General features: G+C 38.0%; 1 protein-coding gene and 1 pseudogene across 1 annotated transcript; one reads left to right on the top strand and one right to left on the bottom strand.

Annotated features, from left to right (window-relative positions):
• Positions 1-6,613: 6,613 nt before the first annotated feature.
• LOC132651104 (zinc finger protein 709-like) overlaps positions 6,614-27,904 on the top strand; it is a 193,226-nt pseudogene continuing 171,935 nt past the window's right edge.
• LOC132651151 (zinc finger protein OZF-like) lies at positions 17,940-21,506 on the bottom strand (the record flags this gene model as incomplete). The annotated part of the gene is given in 3 exon segments (XM_060376426.1): positions 17,940-18,026; positions 20,418-20,479; positions 20,555-21,506. Coding segments are annotated over 3 exon segments (1,101 nt in total), but the record flags the coding sequence as incomplete, so codon positions are not given.

Raw genomic sequence — 27,904 nt, forward strand, 5'->3', positions numbered from 1 at the left:
GTAATATATCTTGAAGTCAGGTATGTAGAAGTTCATCTCTGGAGTCTGAGTACTCTTCCTTATGACAAGAGATATCCAGGGAAACACGAGTGGGTGCTGGTTTTTCAGATAGAGCCAAGCAGGAATATGTATTTTGAAGGAAGGGCACAAGCACAGTGCCTAGAAGGGTGAGGCATTGGAAAGGATTTCTTTGAATGGTAAAGGGCATGAGTACCATTTTAGTTTTTGTTTATTTTCTTCTCTCTCCTTTTTTTGTGAAGCAAAAGTATTGTTTTGTAAAGAAATGAGCATGAACCTCTGTAATGCCACAGTCCAAGCAAGTGAAAGATAAGGCAAAAGGTGACCTAAATATGTTTCCTCGAGGATATATATTTCACATTGCTGAGAGCAAAATTATAGGCTTTGCTTTTTGAAAAACCTAATAAATTTAGGATTCTTAAATACCTCTATCCCTCTTCCACCCACCACCCCTAGTTAGGAGAGAAAAACCGGTTTGTACAGACAAGGAACTCAGACCTCTCCAGCTATTTAATGCTGGTTAGGGTTGTTGGCTTCTTTAGGATAATACCAGTCTCAGTTATCTGGATTCCAGAAGTCTACTCAAACAGCAAACAGCTTGGCACGATTTTTTATAATATATTTTATTTGGGTTATTATGCCTCTACTTCCCTTACAACCATTATTCCTTCAAACACCCCAACACTAGATAAAAGAGAAAGAAGGCTAGAGGGAAAAGAGATATTGGTCTCTTTAATAAAGCTGCTTCCTATGGATTATTGTGGTCAAGTTCTTTGGGGCAATACCTCTTAATCATGAGGATATTCAGCAGTCCAACAAACCAGCAATGACAAACACAGTAGCAGTGTGGGTGAAAAGCATCATGAAGAGCAGCATTCTTTCTTCTTCAAATACCCCAGGCCTTCTTATGGCTCTCGCATGTGTACCCTCTCCAGAAGACTCAGAATTAAACTATGTGCAGTTGGCAAAAACACATGTCTGCTAGAGCACGAGACAATCAGAATTAACAGCTGTGGACAAACTGAAGCAGCCTTGTGCTCCACACCTGGGGTTAAAAGAAAAACACATTCACATAACATGAGTAGGATTTTAAAGGAACATACATTTGTAACACAATTTCTGATTCTATTACTTTTGTTATTTTCTCTCTGTCTTTTACTTAGATTAGATAAGTCATTATTTAATTTGGATAAGGGTTTGTCTGTCTTGTTGATTTTTCTCAAAGAACCAACTTTTTGTTTCATTGGTTCTTTATCTTCTCTTTCTATTTTATTGATTTCTGCCCTCAATTTGATAGTTTCTTGATGTCTACTCCTTTTTTGTGTGCTTACATATTTTTTTCTAGACTTTTCAGGTGTGTTTTTAAGTTGATAGTATGAGATCTCTCCAATATCTTTATGTAGGCCCTTTGTGCTATGAAGTTTTCTCTTAGCACCACTTTCATTCCTCATTGTATTCCATGAGTTTGCATACAGTATTTATTTATTTTTATTGGATTCTATAGTCTTTATTTTTTTCATTTGTTTTAACCCATTTTTCATTCAGTAGAAGATTATTCACTTACCATGAGTTTGTAATGTTTTTATGATTCTTTCTGATGCTATTTTTATCCTGCTTTAAAACATGGTGGTCTGACAGGATACAAGATGTTATTTTAATTTTCCATTAAGATTTACATTGTGTGTGAATATGTAGTCAATTTTAGAGGATGTGTAATGAAATGACGAGAAGGTATATTCTTTTGTGTTTCTGTAGAATGTTTTGTAATTCTCAGATAGATTTAGGTCCTGCTGTGGTAACATAGCTGAGCTCAGGTGGTGACATATTGCCTGACTGTTCTTGAATCTATTCCTATGCTGCTGTCTAGAGATCTGGATTTGGGGTGATTATAGGTCTAAGTGCTGGTTTTTTGGGTGGGAGTTTTGTGCTTGAGGTTCTGCTAGCACTCTGAAGTTCCAGAAAGTGTGTTGGCTGGGTGTTGATATTTTAATGACCTGCTTGGCATGTATTCACGGTGTTATGTTTGCTGGGATGGTATGGAGGGAGAGGTGCAACATGTGTTCAGTTGGAACAGTAGGGAAGATCCTGGAATTGGGTTTGTGGTAACAAAGATAGTGAGGAAGATTTCTGGTATTCCACCTTGGTCTCCATGCAAGTATGGCCTATGGTTGAGCAGAGGAGTTGGGGGTGAGATTACAGAAGCAGAACAGAGATTGGGAGTGTGTAATCTACAGGACACAAGAAAGGGGAAGCTGCCACTGGTGTTCTTTGTAGTGCTAGGGGCAACCATGAGAATTGGGTCTTCTGTAACAGAGAGTGGGGAAAGCTCCACAGAAACAAGTAGGAGAATATCACTGAACATTTGTTTCTTCTTTGTGTGTTTCTTTGGGGGAACTTAGGAAAGCTTTTGGAGGAGGAACCTGTCTAGATTGGGGATTGGATTTGAGTGTCTATGATCTCAACCCAGTTCCTGGTGTTTGTGTCTACTGTGTTGTGATTGAAATTGATCGTTCTGACTCCTTGTTATGTTCTCATGCTTTCACTTTTATCAACTCTATCCCAAAATCATATAGGAAAGACTCAAAGCAATTGCTATTCAGTGCTAGGCTATTTTGGTATCCTGAGGTTTTTACATGTTTAATTTTGTTGTTTTTGGAGACCAAGTTTCTTTGTGTAGCGTTGGCTGTCCTGAATGTAGGTATGAAATTCAGCCAGGCTTCACACTTAGAGGTCTACCTCCCTCTGGATGCAGAGGGCTGGGATCAAATGTAGTCCAATATGCACATTTTATTTCGATATATAGGCTGATGGGCCTGGTATGTAGGGTCTAGTACATGTCAAGCATATTCTATTTTGCTCGTCTTCACATCCACACTTGAATTTTGATATTTGTCGGAGTGTATATTCTGTTTCTCAGGTTGTCATGTATTCATCACATTAACACTGCCTGTATTTCTGAGTCATTGGATTGTAGGTGTGTGACATTCTTCTTGCCTCCTGTGTTTGTTTTGTTTTAACGGGCGAATAAGGGTAGTATTTTGCCTGTATGTATGAATATGCACCTCTTTTGTACCAGGTCTTCCCAATAGTCAGCAGATGGTCTCAGAACTCCTGAACTTGGAGTAATGGATAGATGTGAGCTTCCATTTAAACACTGGCAATTGAGCCCAATTATTTACAGGACCAACAAGAGCTTTTCATTGCTGAGCCACTTCAACTGCCTTATGTTGCTTATTTCATCTGTCCATTTGTACCTGTTTGAACACGCATTCCCTTTTAATAAGTTTTTATTACTGTTACAGTTTAACCTGGGACACTTCAGGTTTCTGGAAGTTAGATATAAAACTGTAGTGAATATATAAACCATTGAGTTCTTTGTATCTTTCTTATTTGAATGATTTTTGCAGTGGATTCAGATCTTAAATGTACCTCTGGAAGTCATGAAACTTGTTTGAAAAGAAGGCCGGCATCCATCTTAATGAGATACACAGACTGAGTGCTAGCGTTAAAGGCATGAGCCAATACGTCCTGCTTGCCCATATTTTTTGTAGTTAGTAATTGAGCATAGCATTTCTGTGATGTGCCATCTGTACTGATCATCTATTTTCTTGTCTCTCATTATGTCTTTTAATTGGCATTTCCTTTGAAAAGCTATATTTTATTCAAAGGGTCCAGAGATGACAAGGTGAACCTCATCATTTAGTTTCCTTCTAAAATGACTTGTCAATTACATCAATTCATTACATCAACGTCTATGTGAGGAGATAAGTAAGAGAAGCACTGGAATTATAGGAATACATTGTCTATTAAGTATACATATACAACATGCATTGCCATGCTTTCTGTGATACTCACATATGGGATATTTTAGAACTCAATAACCTATGAAGAAGTGGATGTTAATTTCACTCCAGAAGAGTGGGCTTTGCTAGATCCTTCCCAGAAGAGTCTCTACAAAGATGTCATGCTGGAGACCTACAAACACCTTACAGCTATAGGTAAGACAGTGAATTTTCTTTCACTATTAAGAAAAAGAGGACATCTGTTGTTATTGTTTTTTGTTTTTTCTTATTGATGCTCTTATGAAATTTCAATTGGAATGAGGAAGAATAAATCACACATGTTTCTAAGATTCACTGAAAATAGTAACTTAAATTTTGCCTAATTTTGAATAATATGCCATACACTTTCTGGTATATATTTTAGGCTACAATTGGGAAGACCGTACTGAAGAACATTGTCAACATTTTAGAAGACATGGAAGGTAATTTTCTTGTGGAAACTGGTATAAATATTCCTGTGAAAAAAAATTTTAATGTGTCCCAGAAGTTTTAAATAAAAACAATAGAGAAAAAGCACTAGTTTAAGTATATTAAGGAATATTAAATTCTCCCAAACCCATTTTCCTCACAGTCAGGTGTCTGATTTATGTTTTCAAGGCATTTCTCTAAGAAAGAAGATGATGAAACACTTGCTTAACAGATATTGCTGTGAAAAGGACTTTAATTCACATGTAGTCATTGCTGTATCTGAAGACTACTGCCCCTGTCTGCTGCCCTAGACCTGGGCAGGGCAGCTTCTAGGTTCCATACAATCTATCTTAAGCATAGAATATTTTCAGCCTCTGTGAATTACTGCTTAATATGCACACCCTTTCTTTCTGAGCGCATAGATGGCTGATTCAGTTCAGCTGTTCTGGCTCAAACTCCTTTCCTAGCTAACTTATTAAATCTGGCTTTTCTCCCATCCTCTGAATTGCTTTGTTTGGCCTCAAACTAACTCCAGCAGTCTTTTCTAATCTTCAGGCTCTTATTTTCCTGATCATTTGATCTTCACCTTAGTTCTCTCCAACCTGTCTTTCTTTTACTGTCCCAGAAAAACTGCCTCCTCTCTCCATGCTGTGTCCCTTAAGGAGCTTCATTTCCTCTCTATTTCATGAGAGATGAAAGTATCCTATTCTGTCAAATATTTTTCTGAATTTGTCCCCTTTTCTGCCACTCACTTAGATATTGCTTTCAAACATGTGTGCTTCCTTCTCCCAACTATTTTTACACCCATTGTTTGAGATTAAACACATGTATCACCATGCCTGAAACTAAGCTTTTCTTTACTGGACATTGCTCTATACCAGGCTGGCACTGAAGGCAGATCTTCTTGCCTCTGTATACTGGATTAATGTATTGTTATATTCCAGCCAGATCACATAGAAATAGAGGGTCTTCTGATGTGATCTTTTGCCAGAGCAACAAGTCTCTAAATCAAATTCCTCTATAAAAATCATTACTCATATCCACATTACAGATGCTCCGTAGAAATTCTAATCTCTTAAGTCTTATACAATTCAGATATTGGAAAAAGCAAGCTCATTAAATAGGTGATAATTTTATGTACAAAACCTACTCAAGAGCAAATATTCCATAGAAAAGCTGATGTGACTCAAATACTTGAAGTAAACTTGCTAAGTTTAGTTAGATGGAAAGTATAAAAGTCAAGAAAATTGTTGTGGAGGAAAAATGATCCCCATAGCACATGTCTTTGAAGACAAAATACAAACTGTGAATATGAGGATCTTCCATTTGTTACTCAAATCATTTGACCATAAGGATATGAAAAGAAAAATCATACTTACCAGAAGATATGTAATATTCCTTACTTGGAATAGACTTTGTGAATGTGATGCAAGTTTACATTTAATTTATTAATAATCACTAATAATAATTAAATAATAATCATAAATAATAATCAGATTATTATTTAAACAGTTAAAGAAAATTCCCCATCTACCCAATAGCAGTGAGATTCCTTTAGGTCTCCAGCATCACTTCTTTGAAGAGATTCTTTTGGGATGGATCCAACGAAGCCCACTTTTCCTGAGTGAAGTTAACATGCACACCATCATAGGTTATTGCATTCTAAACTATTCTATACATATGTACAACAGAAACCATGAAAGTGACAACACTAAATTTATAATTATTCATGTATCAATTCATTATTAATGACAGAAAGTCTAATGAAAGCAGGGGACAATTAATAAATTAAACTACTGTACTTAATTAGTTTTTGAAACTAATTGGGAATATAGCCACAGAAATCACATTAGAGATTACTAGCCCTGTGGAAATTGTTGTGTTTACCCTAGTTCACTTTCCAAATGTAGTGTGACTCCCACTATAGGAAAATTTATGAATGCAGTCACTATTGTATAGATGAGTTCTAGTTCTTTTCAAATATGTGAAAAAACACTTATAGAAAAAGTACCCCCCTACCAGTGGACTGGTGGAGGAGCATGGGTGGAGAAGAGGGAGGGGGGATGAGATTATTAGGGGCAGGTGGAGGGAGCTACAGTTGGGATACAAGGTGAATAAACTGTAATTAATAAAAATATGCTCTTTAAAAGAGGAAAGAAAGAAAAAGGATGCTATAAGCAATCCATGTAATATGTTTCTTACCTCAAAGGTATCTTCAAAATGCAAAATTTCCACAACCAAGGGGGAAATTATAAATGTAAACAAAGTGATAAAACATTAAGATGTAAGTCCTTTTTACATTTAGATCAAATTGTAAACTTAATTCACTGTAATGAATCACTGTAATGAATGTGAAAAAGCTTACACATATACCAATTATCTTTGCAGCCATGAAAAACCACATACTAGTGAGATCCCCTATGAATGTAATCAGTGTGGTAAAGCGTTTAAACGTTGCTGTGATCTCCAGAGGCATGAAAGAATTCATACTGGAGAGAAGCCCTACGGATGTAATCAGTGTGGTAAAGCCTTTGCATGTCATAGATCTCTTCAAAGACAGGAAAGAATTCAGAATGGAAAGAAACTCTACAAATGTAATCAATGTGAAAAAGCCTTTTCAAGACACAGTAGTTTCCAAAATCATAAAAGGACACATACTGGAGAGAAACCCTTTGAATGTAATCAATGTGGTAAAGCCTTTGCAGATCGCAGTAACTGCCAGAGTCATAAAAGAACTCATAGTGGAGAGAAACCCTATGAATGTCATCGATGTGGTAAAGCCTTTTCACAACTCAGTAGTCTCCAAAAGCATAAAAGAACACATACTGGAGAGAAACCCTATGGATGTAATCAGTGCGATAAAGCATTTTCTCGTTTCTGTGATCTCCAGAGACATGAAAGAATTCATACTGGAGAGAAGCCCTATGAATGTAATCAATGTGGCAAAGCCTTTTCACATCCCAGTAGTCTCCAAAGGCATAAAAGAACACATACTGGAAAGCAGCCCTATGAATGTAATCAATGTGATAAAGCCTTTGCACGTTGCTGTGATCTCAAGAGGCATGAAAGAATTCATGCTGCTAAGAAATCCTATGGATGTAGTCAATGTGGTAAAGTCATTGCACATTCCAGTGACCTTCGAAGGCATGAAAGAATTCATACTGGAGAGAAAGCCTACATATGTATCAATGTGGTAAAGCCTTTGCACGATGTTCTAATCTCCAGCGGCATAAAAGAATTCATAGTGCAGAGAAACCCTATGAATGTAATCAATGTGGAAAAGCATTTGCACATTGCAGTAACCTCCAAAGGCATGAAATAATTCATACTGGAGAAAAACCCTACAAATGTAATCAATGTGATAAAGCCTTTTCACATCCCAATAGTCTCCAAAAGCATAAAAGAACACACTGGAGAGAAAGCCTATGATGTAATCCATGTGATAAAGCCTTTTCACGTTGCTGTGATCTCCGAAGGCATGAAAGTTTTCATATTGGAGAGAAACCCTAAGACTATAAACAGTGTAGTAAAGCCTTTGCATGGTGCATTGACCCTCAAACCATAAAGAAATCATACTTGAGAGAAAACCTTATAAATATATTTAGTATGATGAAACCTTTGTACATTTCTATAGGTTTTATTATTGTGAATGAATCATACTGAAGAGACACCCTATGAATGTATTTAATATGGTAAATGAAAGTTTTGCATTTTCATCTACCATAGAGATGTAATGAAGTGATATAATCAGCAATCAATTGTATATCTCACTACATAGCTTGCTGTGATATGAATATATAATTTGATGTTCCATGATTCTGCATGTTCCTCTTAATTATCCATTTGTGATTTCATCTAAAGTACTGCATTCTATAGGAAATATATGAAGATTCTAGATAATGTAACAGCAAGAATATTAATTTCAAAACCACTTCTGATGTGTGTGCGGAACATAATTATGGGTTTTTATGTCATGACAGATATGTAGATATTGGGAGACAACTTTGTGCAGTCTCCTTTGTCTATCTTTATATGATGACTGAGGTCAAGTTGCCAGGTTTGGACACCACAAATGTTCCCTACAGAACTGTTTTCATGATGCTCAAATAAGATTAGTTGAGATATTACATAAATAAAATGTCTTTTCACATTGTAAACATTTTCATGTAATAATTGAGGAAATCAGGGTGATTTGAATTAATTTTATTTGTAAATGAAAATGATCTGGAGCTCTATTTTTTGGACTGTATTAATTTATTCCTAGGAGTAAACACTTGTTCATAACATATATGAGAACTACAAGTGAGTGTCAAAGAATTGTCTCAGTGGGTAAAGTTGGTTGCTGCTAAGCCTGATAACATGACATCAATCTCTGGGAGTTTCATATTATTCCAAATTTTTCACTTATTTCTACATTTAAGCTATGGCATATGCACACTCACACACCAGCATATACAGAAATTCTTTGTAAATCTAAGTCAGGACCATTGAGGTCACCTGAACAAAATAATTGCCTGAGTTTCATCTCTAGGACCCACATTGGAGATGTAGATGATAGTCAGCAATACACTGTCCTCTCAATGCCACATACACAGGTACTTACATGCTAACAGAGTGCAAACATTTTAAAGGATGAAATTCACAAAGCTAAGAAAAATAACACAAGAGAACATATGAAAAGATTTGACAGACTAAATTATTGCTATTGGATTTCAAGATGTATTTCTGTTCATTGAAACAATGATGGTTCCTTTTTGAATTAATGTCCTGGTTTTGATTTGGAAAATGAGTGGATATTTTTTTTCATTCGTTTTGCAGTTCAAAAACAGGTCATTTAAAAAATATGTCTCAGTTTAGCTTACTGGTGCATGCCTGTAATCCCAGCACCTGAAAGACATTGGTAACCCAATATGAGTTTTAGACCAGTGTGGTCTACATAGTGAATTTCAGACAGCCATGGATATGTAGAGATATCCTCTCTCAAAAAGATCCTAAAATGAAAGAGTATATCTCAAAGCATGGAAATGTTTCTGATATAATCTTCCTGAACATTGGTTTTAATAAATATTCTTGTTACATTTACTCACATTAAGAGACCTGTGATAATAATGAAAATAGGAAACTGTCCAAAGTCCAGTCACAGAGGGAAAGAAATCCATTGAGCCCTTCAGCAGCCATCTAGCATGGATACATAACCTTCAAGTGATAGGAGACCAAAGTAGTAATGGAACATCTTCATCCTCTCTATTGTAATGACATGTTTGGGAGATAGAATGTTAGTAGTTTTGCTCCTCTTGCATGCCCAAATTTGGTTCCTAGAACCCACATCAGATAGCTGAGAATAATGTATATTTCCAGGTCTAGGGTATCTTATGAATTCCTCTGGCCACCTAGGGTACCAGCTATGAAAATGGTGAAAACCCACATGCATATTTGACTCCACATTGTAAAAGAGGTTTTCTTAATGTATATGTTATTTTTATTAAAATTCATGTAATTTAGGTACATAAATTTTATTGCTGTGTATCCCAAGTGCATGCAATGTATGAGCTGAAGCAGAAGATCGTGTCTCCTCCATGTGATTAGAGTTACTGGCAATTGTGAGCTGTGGCTTGGATGCCTGACATCAAATCTAGGTCATGTGGAAGAGCAGCCAGTGTGCCTAGGGACTGAGCCATCTATTCAGCTCCATAAACATGTCATTAATAGCAGTAAGGTAGGAAAGGTTGATCTTCAGTTCATCTTTAACTCAGCCCAGATGACCCAGAAGAAGAAGATTGATAGCTTAAGGAATTTAGGATTGGCTTTTAAAGAAGTTTCTAAGCCAAAATCTCCATAAAAAATATGGAAGTATCCGAAAATGATCAGGACAGAACTGATAATACCAAATGATTAAAAAGTGCCTGACCACTTGATCAAAGCCACAAGACTGAGTTTATCTTGCATGTGTTAAATAGGCAGCAATGGGAGCCCACAAGGACGCATGTCAAGACACATACCCCTGCTTGAGATTGTGACTACTGTAAAGAAATAAAATCAACTTGAAGACATGAAGACTAACTTTTCTGAAGCAGATTGCATTCTGCTTCCCTGATGCCTGCAAAACATTCAGTTAGGAGCCCAAGATGGAGACTCTATAAGTTGTAGAGGTTGTGGTCAGAGGAACCTGAGGGTCAAACTATAAGGCTGGAAAAATCAGGTGTTTATAAAGACCTGTGGAAAGTGGAGGAATTATTAAGGAGGGAGCTTTGGATGTTAAAGTGTTACTTTTACACAAGGAATACTACTCAGCAATTAAAAACAAGGAAATTATGAGGTATCCCAGAAGCAGAAAGATACACATGGTATATACTCACTTTTAAGTGGTTATTAGGCATGTAATATAGGATAAACATACTAAAATCTGTACACCTAAAGAAGGTAGGCAAGGAAGAGGACCCAGGGAAAAATGATCAATCCTCATTCAGAAAGGCAAATGGGATAGACAAAGAAAGGAGGTGAAAACAAGGAACAAGACAGGAGTCTATCACAGAGGGCCTCTAAAAGACTCTACCCAGAAGGATATTAATGCAGATGCTGAGGCTCATAGCCACTTTGGGCAGATTGCAGGGAATCTGGTGAAAGAAGGGGAGATTGAAAGACCTAGAAAGGTCTGGAGCTCTACAAAGAGAACAACAGAAGCAAAAATATCTGCGCTCAGGGGACTTTTCTGAAACTGATTCTCCAACCAAGATCCATGCATGGAGATAACCTAAAAACCCTGTACAGATGGAACCCATGGCAGCTCAGTCTCCAAATGGGCCTCATAGTAAGGGGAACAGGGGCTGTCTTTAACATGAACTCAGTGGCTGGCTCTTTGATCACCTCCCAATGAGGTGGGGCGGCCTTACCAGGCCACAGAGGAAGACTAGGAAAGACAGTCCTGATGAGACCTGATAGGCTACTGTCAGATTGAAGGGTAGGAGATCCTTCCCTATCAGTGGACTGGGGAAGGGGCATGGGAGGAGATGAGGGACTGAGGGAAGGTGGGATTGTGGGGATGAGGGTGGGGGCTCAGCTGGGAAACAAAGTGAATAAATTGTAATAAATAAATTATATTTTGAAAAAGAAAATTATTTCAAGGACATTTGGTGTGTAATGAAATATGCACACAATTGGCCTTATGCCCTGGAAGAGAAATAAGTGCTCTCATAGACTGCAGGAATTTCTCCAAAGTCCAAATTTACTAGACTATCTCCCTTTCTAACCTTGGAGTGGAAGGGCAGGTGTGATAGGCCTGTGCCTTTTGAGTCATTTGATCTCTGTTTACCCAGGAGAGGAGCTGTTGCTTGACCTGAGGCAGAACTCGGTGGTTTAGCTAATGATGGACTGTAGGAAGTCCTAGTAACCAGGAACACCATTAAGTGGCAGCCTGAGACTTCTTTTCTGGATCTTTCTCTGATGCAGCTGTGGTAACTGTGAAGGAGATCTCAAGCCATACCATGATGAGAGTTGGTCTACTCTCCATATCAGCCAAAGCAGGTTGGCTGAGCTTTCAGTCTGATCTGCTGATACTGGAATAGTATACAATGAGCCACACTACAGCTCTGTTGGTACACAGGGTGATGTTAATGAGGATCCCTTTGAGAGGTGGGGGGGGCGCTGCAACCCTGGCAATAGGAGGTGATGGTGCTCATGATATCCTTGTTAAGTGTGCATGCCCTGACATTGCATTTGATATGCAGTAACAGGACAGTTTGAAAAAAAATGAAAGTTTTATAAAAGCCTGAAAATTACCTCCGAACTACAGCTTTCTGTGATAATTTTTACATTTTGTTTAGAAACTGGTAGAACAGAGGAGAAAGAAGCAACCTTTTGGCAATATTTAATTAGATTCTCTTTACCTTTCCACTACTACCATCCACAGTTGTGTGATTCAGGAAAATTCAATTCCAGGTACAAAAGAAACTGCTGAGCAGCAGAGGTTTCTCAAGTGTGCATGCATTATGCAGATAGATAGAGCAGATTTCACATCTTGTGCTATCACCTATATGTCAGGAAGCTGACATGAAAGTATACTTCAACATTGTTTTGTATGTGGACATCGCTGTGGCTGAGTTTCTTGGAATCAGAAAAAGACTTGAGGAGCCACAGAGAAATAGCCCAACTTTCTGACCACTTCAATTTACAGAGAGAAGTATAGAACATGGGGCCTCTCCTTTTTGGAAGAGAAATAAATAATGGTAGCTGGAAAGCCAATAATATAACAGTTTAGGCTGTCATGCTGAATTTACTTTTTTGTGAGTTGTGAAATCTGAGTTTGTTTAATTTCTACATACATAAGTAACAGTGGTCAAATTCACATTCTATCTGTTTCCTTAAGTCATTTGATGAAAACTTGAATATTTTTAGGGGATTATGGTTTTGTGGTTTTGTCTGCATCCAGTTATTCTTTCATTAATATTGTATACCTTTTAATTATTGTAGTTTCAGGTAAGTACAGAAGTCACATTGTACAAGTGTGTGTCTAAAATTTCCTCATAATCCTATTGAGAATTCTGAGTTTTTCACATAGTACATGGTTTTGGAATCAGATTTCCTGTAATAAATCATTAGGAATTTTCTTTGGATTGCTTTTAATTCAATCTTCAAATTGAAAGTTAATTTTTTAAATCTTTTTCTTCTGAAAAAAAATATGTTTAATGGTGGTGTTTATACTTGTTTGAAAGGGTAAAATATATTATTATATAATCATTAATTTCACATAAACCACAAGTACATGCCACTGAAGATTATTTGATATAAGGTACAAAGTGATACAAAGTGACTTTACTGTTGAGTTCAGTGACACAGCATACATTAACATGGTCACATAGTGACTACATTATGTAGAGTTCTCATAAAAAGACAGAATTGCTGTGGATTCATTAGATTTTCCATGCACATGAAATTGGTATTGTGAAGTGTCACAGTTCTCATGCTCATTGCAGTTATATTCATAATACAGCCACAGAAGACATGGCACAGACTTAGAAAAGCCCCATTGACCCATCCCATTTGACGGGTTAGTCAAACAGGGTCTACCTGAAAGAGGGAGTAGAAATGTGGGGACAGAGAGGCGAAGAATGGTGACCAAGACAGGCTTTTTGAACAAGGTCTTAGTTTACTGAATGTGCAAACAACACTTATAAAGCAAAGGGTACAAGCAATTTTTTTTTTCACAGTAGCCACACATCTGCACCACCTGGCAAGGCATCCAAGAAATTCACTCAGGGTTGCACAACGTTTGCTGTCTGGTTCTCAGGGTTGTAGGGAGCTTGCTATCTACTTCTCATGCTCTGAACACCCTGCTTGCAAAGACTGCCAAGACTGTCTCTGAAAAATGGAACTTAGTTAAGATCTGCATCTGCCAAGGCCAGGAGGCAGAATTCCAATTACCAGACTCCTTCACCCCATGTTTGATAATTATGTCTCTGTGATATTCCTGATAATCTAGGCAGTATAATACATGGGTTCCCCCCATCCCCTTAGCTTCAATTTAAAGCAGATATTCTCTTGGCACTCCCAAATATTCTGTACCATCAAGTCGCAGGACAACTTTTCTGGCTCAGTTGGTGGTGAGGTTTCTCTTCCCATTGTGTGTAGAGAATTTTCTTTCCCCCAAGTGGCTGGAATATAGGGTTGAAGACTCCAAGCCTGTACATGCTCATCTTCTGTATATTCAGCAAAGCTCTGTGGAAGTGGCCTCAGCAATGGGGGCCTTTCTCAGTTTTTAGAAAGAGAGACCTTTTTTACTACCATCAGCTTGGTTTGTTTAGGGATATCTACAGGGCCAATGAACCAAGACATCAATTGATTGTAACACAATTCCAGCACTGAAAACCCTGTCTGACAATAAAAGATGGTCAGTTCAGACTCTGTATCCTTTGTTACTAGGACTTTTTACTAGGGATGCAATTATAGACTCCATGAAGTTGCCACAAAACTTTTTTTTTCCACTCTAAGCAGCAAAAATATCCTGATTCCAGCTGTGTTTTCCTGTAGCCTTTCTCTCCCTTCATTACCTGATGTTTTCTGCTCCAGTATACCCACAGCATCTATTCTTTCTCTCCTTCCCAGAGAGCTCCAATTTCTACCATCTTGTTTACCTAACACTCTGGATCTGTGGAATTTTAATTTGAAGCAGTGTGTCACTGTGGAGGCAGATTTTGAAGTCTTCTATGCTCAAATAAGTCCATGTTCACAGTCTCTTTTTTGCTTCAGATCAAGATGTAAACCTCGTAGCTTCTCCAGAACTATACCTGCCTTTACTTTGTCGGGTTTCCCACCATGACAATAAAGCAGTAAACCTCAGAAAAAAGACAGCCAAAATTAATGTTTTATTTTATAAGAGATGCTGTGGTCATGGTGTCTCTTCAAAGCAATGGAAACTGTAACTATGAATGAAGTTGCTAGCAGGAGCTGGGGTATAGCTGCAATAGTCCTTTCCATGCGTTTCTTTGGAAGAATGTGGATTTTTGTAAGTTTGGATTAGGAAAATATTTGGAGAAGTGGAAAAAAAGGAGTAGTGACCTCCGGGGAATACTCCCGTTGGCAAAGCTTCCATCATATAAAAGTAAAGCTTAGAGCCATGCATGGTGGTATATACCCTCAACATCAGCACTCAGGAGAGAGCAGAATATAGGTTTCTGAGCCCAAAGTCATATATGGAGCAAGTTCCAGCAGATCCAAGCTTAATCAGTGAAGAAAACATTGGAATAAGGGAAGCTTATGTAGATTTCATTGAACATTGGTCCCAAGTTCCAGCCCCAGCAAGCAGCAGATTCAGCCAAGTAGTTCTGGCTTTAGAGTCGATAATAGAAGACAATTGTAGAATAATAATAGAGGTCAAATTTGGAAGAGTGGGGTAATGTCATTATTCCCTGTGCTGACATGGTTTACACAGGTAATCCCAGCACTCAGGGAGGCAGAGGTACAACTAAGGCTACACAGAGAAACTCTTGTCTAGAATAACAAAAAACAAAAATAAAACAAAAATGATTTAAAAATGAAATCAAATAAATAAGTAAATAAAAGTAAATAAAAGCCAAATAGTTGGGTATTATAAATGAAAATTTTAATTTATCTTTTGGAGTAAGATAAATTAAAAATATTTAATAAGATAAATTAAAGATATTTAATTTATCTTTTCTTTGCTCTAGACCTATTGAGGTGATGAGCCCCCTCCTTAACTTAAGCCACATATCTCGTGGTAGCCTAAATATATAATGGAAACTGAAGATGGTTAATCTTTCTCTTGTTCTATGTGCCTTAGCTCTGGCTAGCAAGTTCATTTTTTCACTTCCATTAGAGTTTACGTCTTTGGAATTCTGGTGTATTTTGATGATCACGAAGCTTAATTATCCAGCCAAACGGTCTCAACAGCCACTGGATTCTTTAACTCTTCATAGTCTTTGAGCAATTCTTATAAATTAACTTCCTACATACACAGAGAAATATATTCTATCAGATCTTTTCATGTAGAGAGCTTTTTCTAATACAGCTTTGTTTTTTTCCCCACTTTCCCATTGGGATACAAGTGCTTGCTAACGTGGTGCTCAAAAATATCATGTGTTTCCTGCTTTTTTCCCCTGGGTTGCCTCAGACCTTCCAGGGGGAAAGTAGCTGCAGTATATTTGATGGTAGCGTTAAATCACAGAACAAAAATATCATTGCATTTTCTGAAATCTCTGTTTAATTTGTAATATTCTTGGGACCCATCCACTTAGGGACAGGAGGTTGAATAATGTGCTGTGCATCTATCCACCTTGATTGCAGTAGGAAGAGGGAATGTGCCTACTGAGTGCTAGAAGACAGAAGGTAGACTAGGGGAGGACAGGTACAAATGATACTGAAATAAAAATCTCTGAGATCTGGAAAAGGTCTGGTCCTAAAATGGAAGCATGAGCCAGGAATCACAAAGCCTTGTCCCTTCAGTAAACTCTAACCATAAAGAAGGTGCTCATGTCACTCAATACTCACTGGCCAATCAGGACTGTGAGGTCATGCCTTCAGAGGAAGGGGTGGATTCTTCCTGGTGCCATATTGCACAAACGCTTTGTAGGTGAGCAGCTTTTAAAAGCTGGTGTCCTGTGGTCCATTTGAGGCTGCTGTGTGAGGATATTTCAGGCGAGTTCCAAAGTTGCAATATGGTGAGTGTGTGGATATTGACCCCAACCTATAGAGCAGGAGGCTGAAGAGCAGGACCTGCTTTATTGGGTACTTCCAGAGTCTGGTTAGGAACCTACATGAAGTTACAGGAGGGATCACTTGCCCTAGCCATGACCATAGCAGGGGCATTTGAATATTTTCACTGTATTGGGTTCTGGGTGGAAACCAATAAATCTCACTTCAGGAATAAAAGATTAAAATTCAAAGCCTTATTTTCTGAGCTCAGGGAGTTGTCTAGTTCAGGATCATCTAGTTCCCCCAAGAGTAAGCTATTTTTGATATTTAATATTTTTGGATTAGCAAGGGAGTTTCTGTTGGAGGCTTGGTCTGATCCAGCATATTTCACCTCAAGGCCTTAAATAATTTTCCAAGATATTCGGTCTGGAATCTAAGGTCCTTAATTTATATCCCTAGGCATTTGGTCCAGAGCTCAAGGTGATAAAGCATGAAGAATTGGATCCTTGGTCTGGTGAAAAGTGAGTCGTTTGTGGTCTAGTTTACAATTTAGGCATCACCATTAAGTTAACAGCAAGTTTAATCAGTTAACAGATAATTGGGAAAATGTTATAAGGAGCCCGGAGGGAGATGGCTCTGCAAACTTGGCAATTCTCAATATCATATGGGAAAACAATAAATGCAGAATTGACAAAACAAGCCTGTACAGGAAAAGATTTTCTAGAGGTTATCCTCATCCCAGATCTCAAAGCAATAGTAATAAAAACGGCATGGTAATGGCACCAGTACTTTAAATCTTTAAGGGGTGTGCATTTACTTATTAGTTGCTGGAGCCAAAGCTATTTACTGAAGCCTAAGCCAAATAATGAGCAAAGGTCATTTAGTGGCAACCTAAAGCTATTTAGTGAAAGAGTTATTTAGGATCCTAAGTCATGGGTGATAGATTTGTGAGGACATCCGTCTGTCAGTTTTAGAGCATCCATGAGAAATCTTAAGAAAACATCCTTATGGTATCTTGCAGGTGCAATATTCAAGCCATGGAAGCACTCTTGCTGTCTCCTGCAACAGTAATTAAGCCTTCCCCCTTTCCTGCCTTCTCCCTATATAAGTTGGGTAAAAATTTCTAATAAATGAGGCTTTGATCAGACAAGAAGACTTGGCCTCCTTCAGGTCTCTCTGTCTCACCATTCTTTTCACCCCCCTCCTTAGGACCCCGATGAACTTCTGCGGGTCAGGACAATTAGTAATTTTTATTAAATCATATTAAGAAGTTGAGGACAAAATAAATATAGTGGAATCAAATGTGGTCTCAGTTTCAGGCCCAGCTTGAAAGTATGCAGTCAGCCAATGCTACCTTGGCTATTGTTTCTGCTTATCAACCTTAACATCCCTGGCTTTACTATTAAGAGTGTACTTTTCTTAACCTTAAATTATTCTCCAAGATTTTGTACATCACAGACATTAGCAAAAACATCTTCTCCAACATTGTTAAACAATCTTTTAAAAAATTCTTTCTAAGTATAATGGTCATTGATACAACCTACATCTATGGTTTCTTTCAAGGGCAGTGGTTAATTCATTAATCTGCTCCAGCTTGATCTGCTCCAGCTTGATCTGGGAAAAGAGATCAAGAGAAAAGAGATCAAGCATTGTTAAAACTTTAAATGCCAGGGATACTGCCCAGTGAGGGGGCTAGGAGCATTCTTAGAGTTTTCATACAACTCGTGTTATGAGGGATATGGACATCATAATGGCATCAAACAGAGTTATGTTCCAAAACAGCACAAAGTCCTCAGTATAAACAGCTCTTCGGTTTATGCTTTTCCAAGACAAACTCATCATCATGACCATGCTAACAGGGGAGCCAAATTCAATGAGTGCTACAGATGTTTTGCTATTGCTCCTGAATGGCTCTCAACAGGACCAGGTAGCCAAAATACTTTGCCTATATATGGGGGAGGAAGGAATGAGGTTACCTCAGGCCCTGGGAAGGAGAATTCATGGTATTCGGTGGGCTATGCAAGCCTTGAGGACCATATAACATGGAAGAACTGAAGGATTGTTGGGAGAAAATTGGCAGCTAGGTCTGTTTTGATACATTAAATACGAACCTCTGCCATTTGTTCCAGGTATGAATCCTACATCTATGGAAATATAAACTTCAGAGAGAGCAGGATGGTCTCCATTAGGTAATGATTAAAAAATGAGCTCACCAGGAAGAAAGATGGCAAAGACAAAGATTCTAATTTTCTTTCCTTTCTTTATATCTTCTTTCTTTGCTTTGAAGGAGGGCGGGTACCCAGACTGGACTCAAATTTTTGCTGTCAAGTTTTGTTTTTCTAATTCATTTTTATTTTATTAATTATTATTATTTTTTCACAATTTATTCATTGTATACCCCTATATAAGGCCACTCTCTCAACTCCTACTGGTCCCACCCTCCTTCCCTCTTCCCCCAAACCCTTTTCCATAGTCCACTCAAAAGAGGAGTTCCCCTCCTCTGCCATCCATCCACATATTATCAGAACACTACTCAGCTATTAAAAACAGGGAAATAAAATTTCTGCTCTTATTACTTCTGCATAGGCCACTGTGCTCACCTCAGAAGATTTCATACTATGAAGCTTGCCTGCAAGTTTACTGTGAAATAAACACTAAGTATAACTCATTTTAAAGAGTCCCACTCCCAAGACAGTGTTTGATTTACCATCTCACATCCAGAAACATGTGACATTTTAAATGCTATGAAGTGTGAAACATTTTTTCACAAGCATTTCAGAGAACGGGGTTCTCTTGCTGCCTGGAGGCCGTTTCCCACAAGCCCAGGAAGGAAGGAGGGCCAGAAGATGAGGTATAAAGCTTGGAAGACACCCACAAGAATAACAGTGATCAGAACACTCTGGGAACCACCTCAGGAAGTAAGTTCAAATTTAATTCCAGAAAACCGAGGGTATATACCCCTTAGGGAGTGACTGGGATGCTGTAAGGATAGGTGTAGATAATTGTTTAAAACTGAGCACTTCAAGGATGCTTGATTTGCAGTAAACAGTACATTCCTATCATATGAACAAGAACATGGAACTTAATTATCCTATATTTGAAGGGAGGGAAGAGTTATCAGGGATCTGTGTCAAAGGCCATCTATCAAATTTGGTTGGTGGCATCTATGTCTAAAGGCATTCTCCAGATTAAGTCAGGCAGGGAAAACTCACCCTTGCCATGATTATACAGCTAGGCCAACAGCATGGTCATACATGGAAGAAAAAGCCTCCTCTCTCACATCTCAAAATTCAGTCTGGGTTGTGATGGTTTTCAGTAGAACCCCTTGGAACAAAAGGTATGTGTAAACAAAGAAACTTCTACAGGCTACCACTGTTGTGATACTCTCAGAGAACTTCCTGGCTGGTGTTAGTTCACCATTCCCTATATATTCATCGACTAGACTAAAAGTTTCTTGTGTAAAGTGAAGTAACTGAAAACAGTAAATGTTGAGAACCAGTATTATCAGTAAGCCTTTCCAAAACACTTTATTATATAATAATTTTGCATGTAATTGATATTTACCATTCATTGTATATAAAAATAAGTTTATTTACTTTACATTCCAATTTTAGTCCCCCTCCCTTCTCTTCCCCCTGTACTACCCTCCATTCCTATTGCCCCTATTCCCTTTCCCCTTCAGAAAAGGGAGGTCATTTCAATTGAGTTAGTTTTCCAGTTCTGTTAGATCTCAGTGGACCAAAGAACACAAAGACCTTTCCACATTGCTTATACTCACAGAATCCCTCTCCAGTAAGGATACTTTTATGATGACGATGACTCTATATTTGTGCAAGGCCTCACCATTTTAACACATTCATGAGTTTTTCCTCCATTATGAATCCTTTCAAGATGATGAAGATTATACAAATGTGGAATGGTTTCACCATGTTAAAAACACTCACAGGCTTTCTATCCACTAGGATTTCTTTCATGAGTGTGAAGATGATTCTGAAGTCCAAAAGTTTTTTCACATTGGTTACAGTCAGACATCTTTCCAGTATGTGTTATTTTATGTATTAGGAGATGTTATGTACAAAGGCTTTGCCACATAGTTATATTCATATGGTTTCCCTCCAGAATGTGTTGTTGTCTTAGGAGATGATTGTTACATGCAAAGGCTTTATCACACTAATTACCCTCACCAAGCTTCTCTCCACTGTGTGTCTTTTCCTGTTTTCGGAGACTACTCTGCTGTGAAAAGGCTTTATCATATTGGGTACATTTATAAGGTTTCTTTCCAGTATGTGTTCTTTTATGTCTTATGAGAGCACTGCTTTGTGCAAAGGCTTTACCACACTGGTTACATTCATAAGGTTTCTCTCCAGTGTGTGTTCTTTTATGGCTTATGAGATGACTGTTTAGTGCAAAGGCTTTACCACACTGGTTACATTCATAAGGTTTTTCTCCAGTATGTATTCTTTTATGGCTTATGAGAGCACTGTTTTGTGCAAAGGCTTTACCACACTGGTTACATTCATAAGGTTTCTCTCCAGTGTGTGTTCTTTTATGGCTTATGAGATGACTGTTTTGTGCAAAGGCTTTACCACACTGGTTACATTCATAAGGTTTCTCTCCAGTGTGTGTTCTTTTATGGCTTATGAGATGACTGTTTTGTGCAAAGGCTTTACCACACTCGTCACATTCATAAGATTTCTCTCCAGTGTGTGTTCTTTTATGGCTTATGAGATGACTGTTTTCTGCAAAGGCTTTGCCACACTCATTACATTCGTAAGGTTTCTCTCCAGTGTGTGTTCTTTTATGCCTTATGAGATGACTGTTTCGTGCAAAGGCTTTACCACACTGGTGACATTCATAAGGTTTCTCTCCAGTATGTTTTCTTCTATGGCTTATGAGGTGACTGTTTTTTGCAAAGGCTTTACCACATTGATTACATTTGTAAGGCTTCTCTCCTGCGTGTGTTCTTTTATGCCCTATGAGATCAGTGGTATAGGGGAAGGCTTTACCACATAGAGTGCATTTAAAGGGTTTCTCTCCAGTATGACTGCTTTCATGCCTGCAAAGATAATTAGTACATGTGAAAGATTTACCACAGTCATTTCATTACACTAATAAATATGTTTTTCTATATGAATTAATTTTATAATTTGGCCTAATGGTAAAGAAGAATCAAATTTTTAACTTTTATCACTTTATTTATATTCATGATATTCCCCTTCATTATGGGTATTTTTGAAGATCCCTGTGATGATAAGAGCATTTGTTATGTGATTCACTTTTATAGCATCATTTTTCTATAAGAAGTTTTCTCCTATATATAAAGTGTATTGCAAGGATTCAGAGTTTTACCCCAGCAATCCCATTCAATAAAGTTTTGTACTGTATGAATGACACTTCATTTACAAAGTGAGCTAGTACAAGCAGAAGAAGTTCCAAAATCCTTGTATTCATAGGTATTTTCAGCAATATGAGTTTGCTGATAAATTCTCAGTGAAGTTGCAAAACCAATTAACAGTAACCATTTATCACATTCAGAAAATTTACTCACAGTGGGGACTACTACCAAATCAATTGTTCTTGGAGAAAGACAGGGACACTGCTTCTTTCAATATCCCTATGCTCATGTGTCTTAGAATCATTTTGACATATGATATACCAGTTTAATTTACAAAAATAATAAAGATTCCCACATTGAATTAACACAGTTTGTTTTTTGTTCATCATAGACATGTCATATAGGGATTAAGGTTTCTCCAAACAATATTCTTGATTCTCATAAGCTGCTTCTTTCACTAAACTTTACAAAGTTACTGCACGAAAATGAGTAACACTGGTTCTACTATGAAATTTTTGCTTATTAGAAGGTTTTGGACACATACTGATCACCAATTCAGTGTGTATACCTCTTACAATATCTGAGTAGATAGAATGAGACTAAACAGATTGGCAGTTCAAGTCAGTAGCTGTAATGTCCATATGATTCAAATGGTATTTTTGTTACAATATTATTTTATTTTCTTCTATCTTAGGGGAGTGCCTTGTAAACACAAATCAGATACCTGACATTGAAGTACATGGAATTATGAGATTTTAATGATCATCAGTACACGTAAAGCAGTGCTGTTTTTACACTGTTGCTTTTCTTTAAAACTTCCAGGACACAGCCATGTGTGCTGGTACATGCCTTCAATCCCAGCACTTGTGGAGGCAGAAGCAGGCATATCTTGCTTGTTATTTTGAGGTCAGGCAGGTCTAACAAGCAAGTCTAAGAAAGTCACAGATACCCAGAAAAAAATCTATTTCAAAAACAGAAAATAAAAAGCAGCCAATAAACAAACAAACAAAAAACACCAAACTTCCAGGACACATTAAAATTTAAGATTCATATCTGTATCAGTGTGCACATAAAGTTACCTTTTATTACTTGTAGAACTTTGAAAATGTTCTTCAATATTATGGTCATCCCAATTGTAGCCTAAAATATAGTACGAGAAAATATATATTATTGGAAATAACATGTTATTATTAAGGCAAAACTTAAATCATTATCTTCTGTGACCCTTAGAAACATGCCTGATTTATTTACCACATTCCTCCTCATTCTCAATTGGAATTACAGAAGAGGATCAATAACAAAGTAAGAGTTGTCTCTTTATTTTAAAAGTGAAAGAAAAATTGCAGTCTTACCTATAGCAGTGAGGTTTTCACAGGTCTCTAGCATCACATCTTTGTAGAGTTGCTTCTGGGAAGGTTCCAGCAAGGCCCACTCTTCTTGGCTGAATTTCACATGCACATCATTGAAGGTCACTGAATTCTAAAATATGCCATACATTTGTACAACAGAAACAGTGGCAACAATATAATTTATATGTCATTGTCAATATAATCATATAATTCTACTGCTTCTTCCATTTATTTTCTGACACAGAAGTGCGAATGTTATACAGTTGGGTGCTGTGCGTGATGTGAAGTAGGGGAGATGAAAAAGCCTAAAGGTTAGATTGACAAAAAAAACCAAAAACAAACAAACAAACAAAAAAAAAACAAAGGCATGCTTCAAAAACCTGTGTTTCATCAGTTTGTGAGACATGAATATAAAGTAGCCATTAGTTGGGTACTTGAGCAATCTATGAATCATTTTCAGTTACTTGGGTGAGTAGGTCAGGACCCTGTCATGAGAAAGATGGAAGGACAAAACACAGTCATGATATTTTATATAGCAACAAATGAGATGTGTTGATCAGGGGACACTCAACAGATGGGTAACATCAGTCCAAAGACAACATGGTACTGAATATTATGTTTTTACCAGGGTTCAGGGATGTGGCATATCAGTATGTGAAGAGGGGGGCTCATATATTTGTGGAAGGGAAAGTGGACTACAGTGAATACATGGATAAAAATAATGTGAGTGGCAAGCAACAACAATCATAGCCAATAGCACCATATTTCTGAGTGACCAGACAAAAGAAAAGGAATAGAACACATGATTATTCTTTGATCATTGTTTTGTACATCCTCCTTACTAAATAATGTAGTATATAGATTAAAAATAAAGATTAAAACTTTTCTATTAAAAAAGAAGTGTTAATGTTATCACTAAGTCATTTTAGAAAACTGAATAACAAAGTTTAATTTGTCAAATCTGAACTTTTGGATAGGATATAGCTTTGAAATAGTTATGGCAATTAATGTGGACAAAGACAAACAGAGAGGAGAGTGAAATAGAAAGAGAAAGACAGAGAGACACAGAGAGAGAAATTAAGAGATGAACAGTATTAAGTAACACATCAGAGAAATTTATGAACAGTTACTAACGACAAAAAAATATGATGGACAAGCTGGGTGTATTCTGTCATGCCTTTAATTTAATCACTCAGGAGGTAGAGGCAGGTGTATCTTATTGAATTGGATGCCAGCATGATCTATGCAAACAGTTATAGGACAGCCAGACTTATATAGTAAGACAGAGCCTCCCCTAAAAGTCAATCAAACAAACACAAAAGATTGAAAGAACTCAGAGGTCTTTACTGAAACTTCTAGAAGGAATTATACATTCACTCCAGTTGTGTATTAATTTTCCAGAAATCTGCACTGCCCTAGCTTAAATTGTAACTTTTATAAGATCTTACTAAAAGAGAATGCATGTTTAAACAGCTAAAAATAGAAAGATGAAAATATTAGCAATGTAAATGATGATCATAAATAAGCAACATAAGACAGGAGAGATGGCTCAGCAATGAGGAGCTCTTGCTGCTCTTGCAAATAATTTGGCTCAATTGTCAGTGTTTAACTGGGACCCACTACTATCAATTGCTATAAGTTCATGAGTTCTGAACACATCATCATACTACTGTGAGGATCAGGCACACAAGAGGTTCATATTCATGCATACAATCAAAATACTCATATTCAGTAAAATTTAAAAACAGATCCCAAATGGCAGGGCTGATCACACACTGTGACTGATCAGCAGGGTAACAGAGACTGCACAGTGACAAATAGTTGGAACTGTTGGCCTCCAATCACCATTGACTGAGTTTACCAGGTGATAAGAAACCCAATGATGAGAAAAACAATTGGTTTCAACCTCAGAGCACCCAACTAATCCCTGGAAAATTTCCTGGGCTGTTGTGGCAGGAGTAAGTTTTTCAAGCAAACAGAGCCAAGAATCATGTCCTGATCACCTTCCCAGGCTGAACTTTGCTCCCCAGGGCACCAGAGACTGGGAGTCCCAGTCTCAATAAAACCCCCACAGGGAAGGAAACAAGTGGGACTGACCGAATATCACCCAGTCTATCCCTGAAAAAGGTCCTGCAGACATGTGGGAGCACGGCAGGCAGCAATGGGTGGGGCTCCAGCCATGAGCCCCACACACACGACTCTCCATCACAGACAGAACTGTGTGCCCCAGGGCACTAGAGGCTGGGTTTCCCTATTGGGAGAAAACCCCACAGGGAGGGAAACAGCAGGTCCCAGCTTAGAGCACTCAGCTGACCCCACCACCACCACAACCACCACCACTACCACCACCACATATGGGAATATTCTTGGAAAAAGTTCCAAGGTTCCTGTCCAGTCACCAGCTTGGAGCCACCATTCGAAAGCAAGTGCCTATGCACTCTACACGCCCCCCCCAACAGTACAGACTGGGTCTCCCTGTTGGGAGAAAACCCAAAGATGGGGGAAATATCTGGCCCTACCTCAGGACACCTCGCTCCAGAAAAGTTTCTGATTATCCACAGGCTCTAGACTCTAGCCTCTTGCTGCACACATGAGAGTAATGCTCATGTGCCACTGATTACAACTTGGGTACAGGGGAAGAGAGCTCCAAACTCAGACCTCCAGAAGCCTGGGTTCCCTGAGATCAACCCCCAGATACTGCCCCAAGGGACAACCAGTTATCCCTAACTAAACTGACCAAACCCCGGGGCATTCAGATTACAGCAGCAGCTCACTAAATTTACAGCAAGAAACCCAGCAGCAGGGCAGCTGTCTCCAGAACTTCTCTGGGTGAGAGAATAGCCCCCTTTACTAACAAAGGCCAAAATTATTTCTCAGGTCTGTACATCTGAGGTGAGCTGTGGCAATTATTAAAAAACACCTGCCATTCAGTGACCATACCCAAAAAGATGAGGAGGCCTCCTTTGGGAAAAATCATCTTCCTGCCAAGGGGATTCGACCCACCATAGGATTCTAGGAAGTACCAGAAACTAACACCCAACACCCAAGATAGCCCAATGGATAGAGGCCAGCGTAAAAGCTCAACCAACAAAAGACAGAACAATATGGCATATCCAGAACCTAGTCATTCAGGAGCAAGCAGCACTGGATACCCCAGCATAAAAACAATTTCAGGCCAATCTCCCTTATGAACATTGATGCAAAAATACTCAACAAAATACTTTGCAAACCCAATACAAGAACACGAACACATCAAAGACATCATCCAATACAACCAAGTAGGCTTCATGCCAGGTATGCAGGGGTGGTTCAGTATATGGAAATCCATCAATATGATCCACCATATTAACAAATTGAAAGAAAAATAAACACATGATAATCTCCTTAGATGCTGAAAAAGCATTTGAAAAAATCCAGCATACATTCATGTTTAAAGTATTGGAGAGATCAGGGATACATGGCGCATACCCAAACATAGTAAAGGCAATATGCAGCAAGCCTATAGCCAAGATCAAGATAAATGGAGAGAAACTTAAAGCAATCCCACTGAATTCAGGGACAAGGCAAGGCTGCCCACTCTCTCCATATCTCTTCAACATAGTTCTCAAGTTTTTGCTAGCTCAGTAACACAATTAAAGAAGATTAAGGGGATACAAATGGGAAAGGAAGAAGTCAAATTATCACTATTTTCAGATGGTATGATAGTATACATGAGTGACCCCCAAAATTCTACCAGGGAACCCCTAAAGCTGACAAACACTTTCAGCAATGTGGCTGGATACAAAATCAACTCAAAAAATAAGTAGCCCTCCTATATACAAAAGACAAAAGTGCTGAGAAAGAAATTAGGTAAACAACACCCCTCACAATAGTCAGAAAGGACATAAAGTACATTGGTGTAACCCTAACCAAGCAAGTCAAAGACTTGTATGAAAAAATTTCAAGTCTCTAAAGAAATAAATAGAAGATATCAGAAGGTGGAAAGATCTCTCATGCTCATGGCTTAGCAGGATTAACATAGTAAAAATGGTCCTCTTACCAAACACAATCTACAGATTTAATGTAATTCCCATCAAATTACCAACACTATTCTTTACAGACCTTGAAATAAAAATTCCCAACTTCATATGGAATAACAAGAAACCCAGAATTGCTAAAACAATCTTCCATAATAGAAGATCTTCTGGGGGTATTTCCATCCCTGATCTCAAGCTGTACTATAGAGCAACAGTAATAAAAACTGCATGGTACTGGCATAGACACCAAACTAGTGGATCAATGGAATCGGATAGAAGTCCCAGAAATACACCCACACACTATGGACTCCTGATTTTTGACAAAGATGCCAAAACCATACGATGGAAATAAGATAGCATCTACAACAAATGGTGCTGGTCTAACTGGAAGTCTACATGTAGGAAAATGCAAAAAGATCCATATTTATCACTATGCACAAAACTAAAGTTCAGGTGGATCAAAGACCTCAGTATAAAACCAGACATAATAACTCTGTTAGAAGAAAAAGTGAGGAAGAGCCTTGAACTCATTGGAACAGGAGACAACTTCCTGAACAGAACTTCAACGGTACAGGCTCTAAGAGCAACAAGCAATAAATGGGACCTCATGAACCTGAAAAACCTCTATAAGTCAAAGGAAACTGTTGTCAAAACAAAATGACTGCCTGCAGATTGGGAAAGGATCTTCACCAACCCTATATCTGACAGAAGGTTAATATCCAGTATTTATAAAGATTTCAAGAAGTTAAACACCAACAAATCAAGTAACCCAAATTAAAAAATGGGGTACAG

The sequence above is a fragment of the Meriones unguiculatus genome (genome assembly GCF_030254825.1).
Source record: "Meriones unguiculatus strain TT.TT164.6M chromosome 13 unlocalized genomic scaffold, Bangor_MerUng_6.1 Chr13_unordered_Scaffold_40, whole genome shotgun sequence".
Lineage (NCBI taxonomy): Eukaryota > Metazoa > Chordata > Mammalia > Rodentia > Muridae > Meriones > Meriones unguiculatus.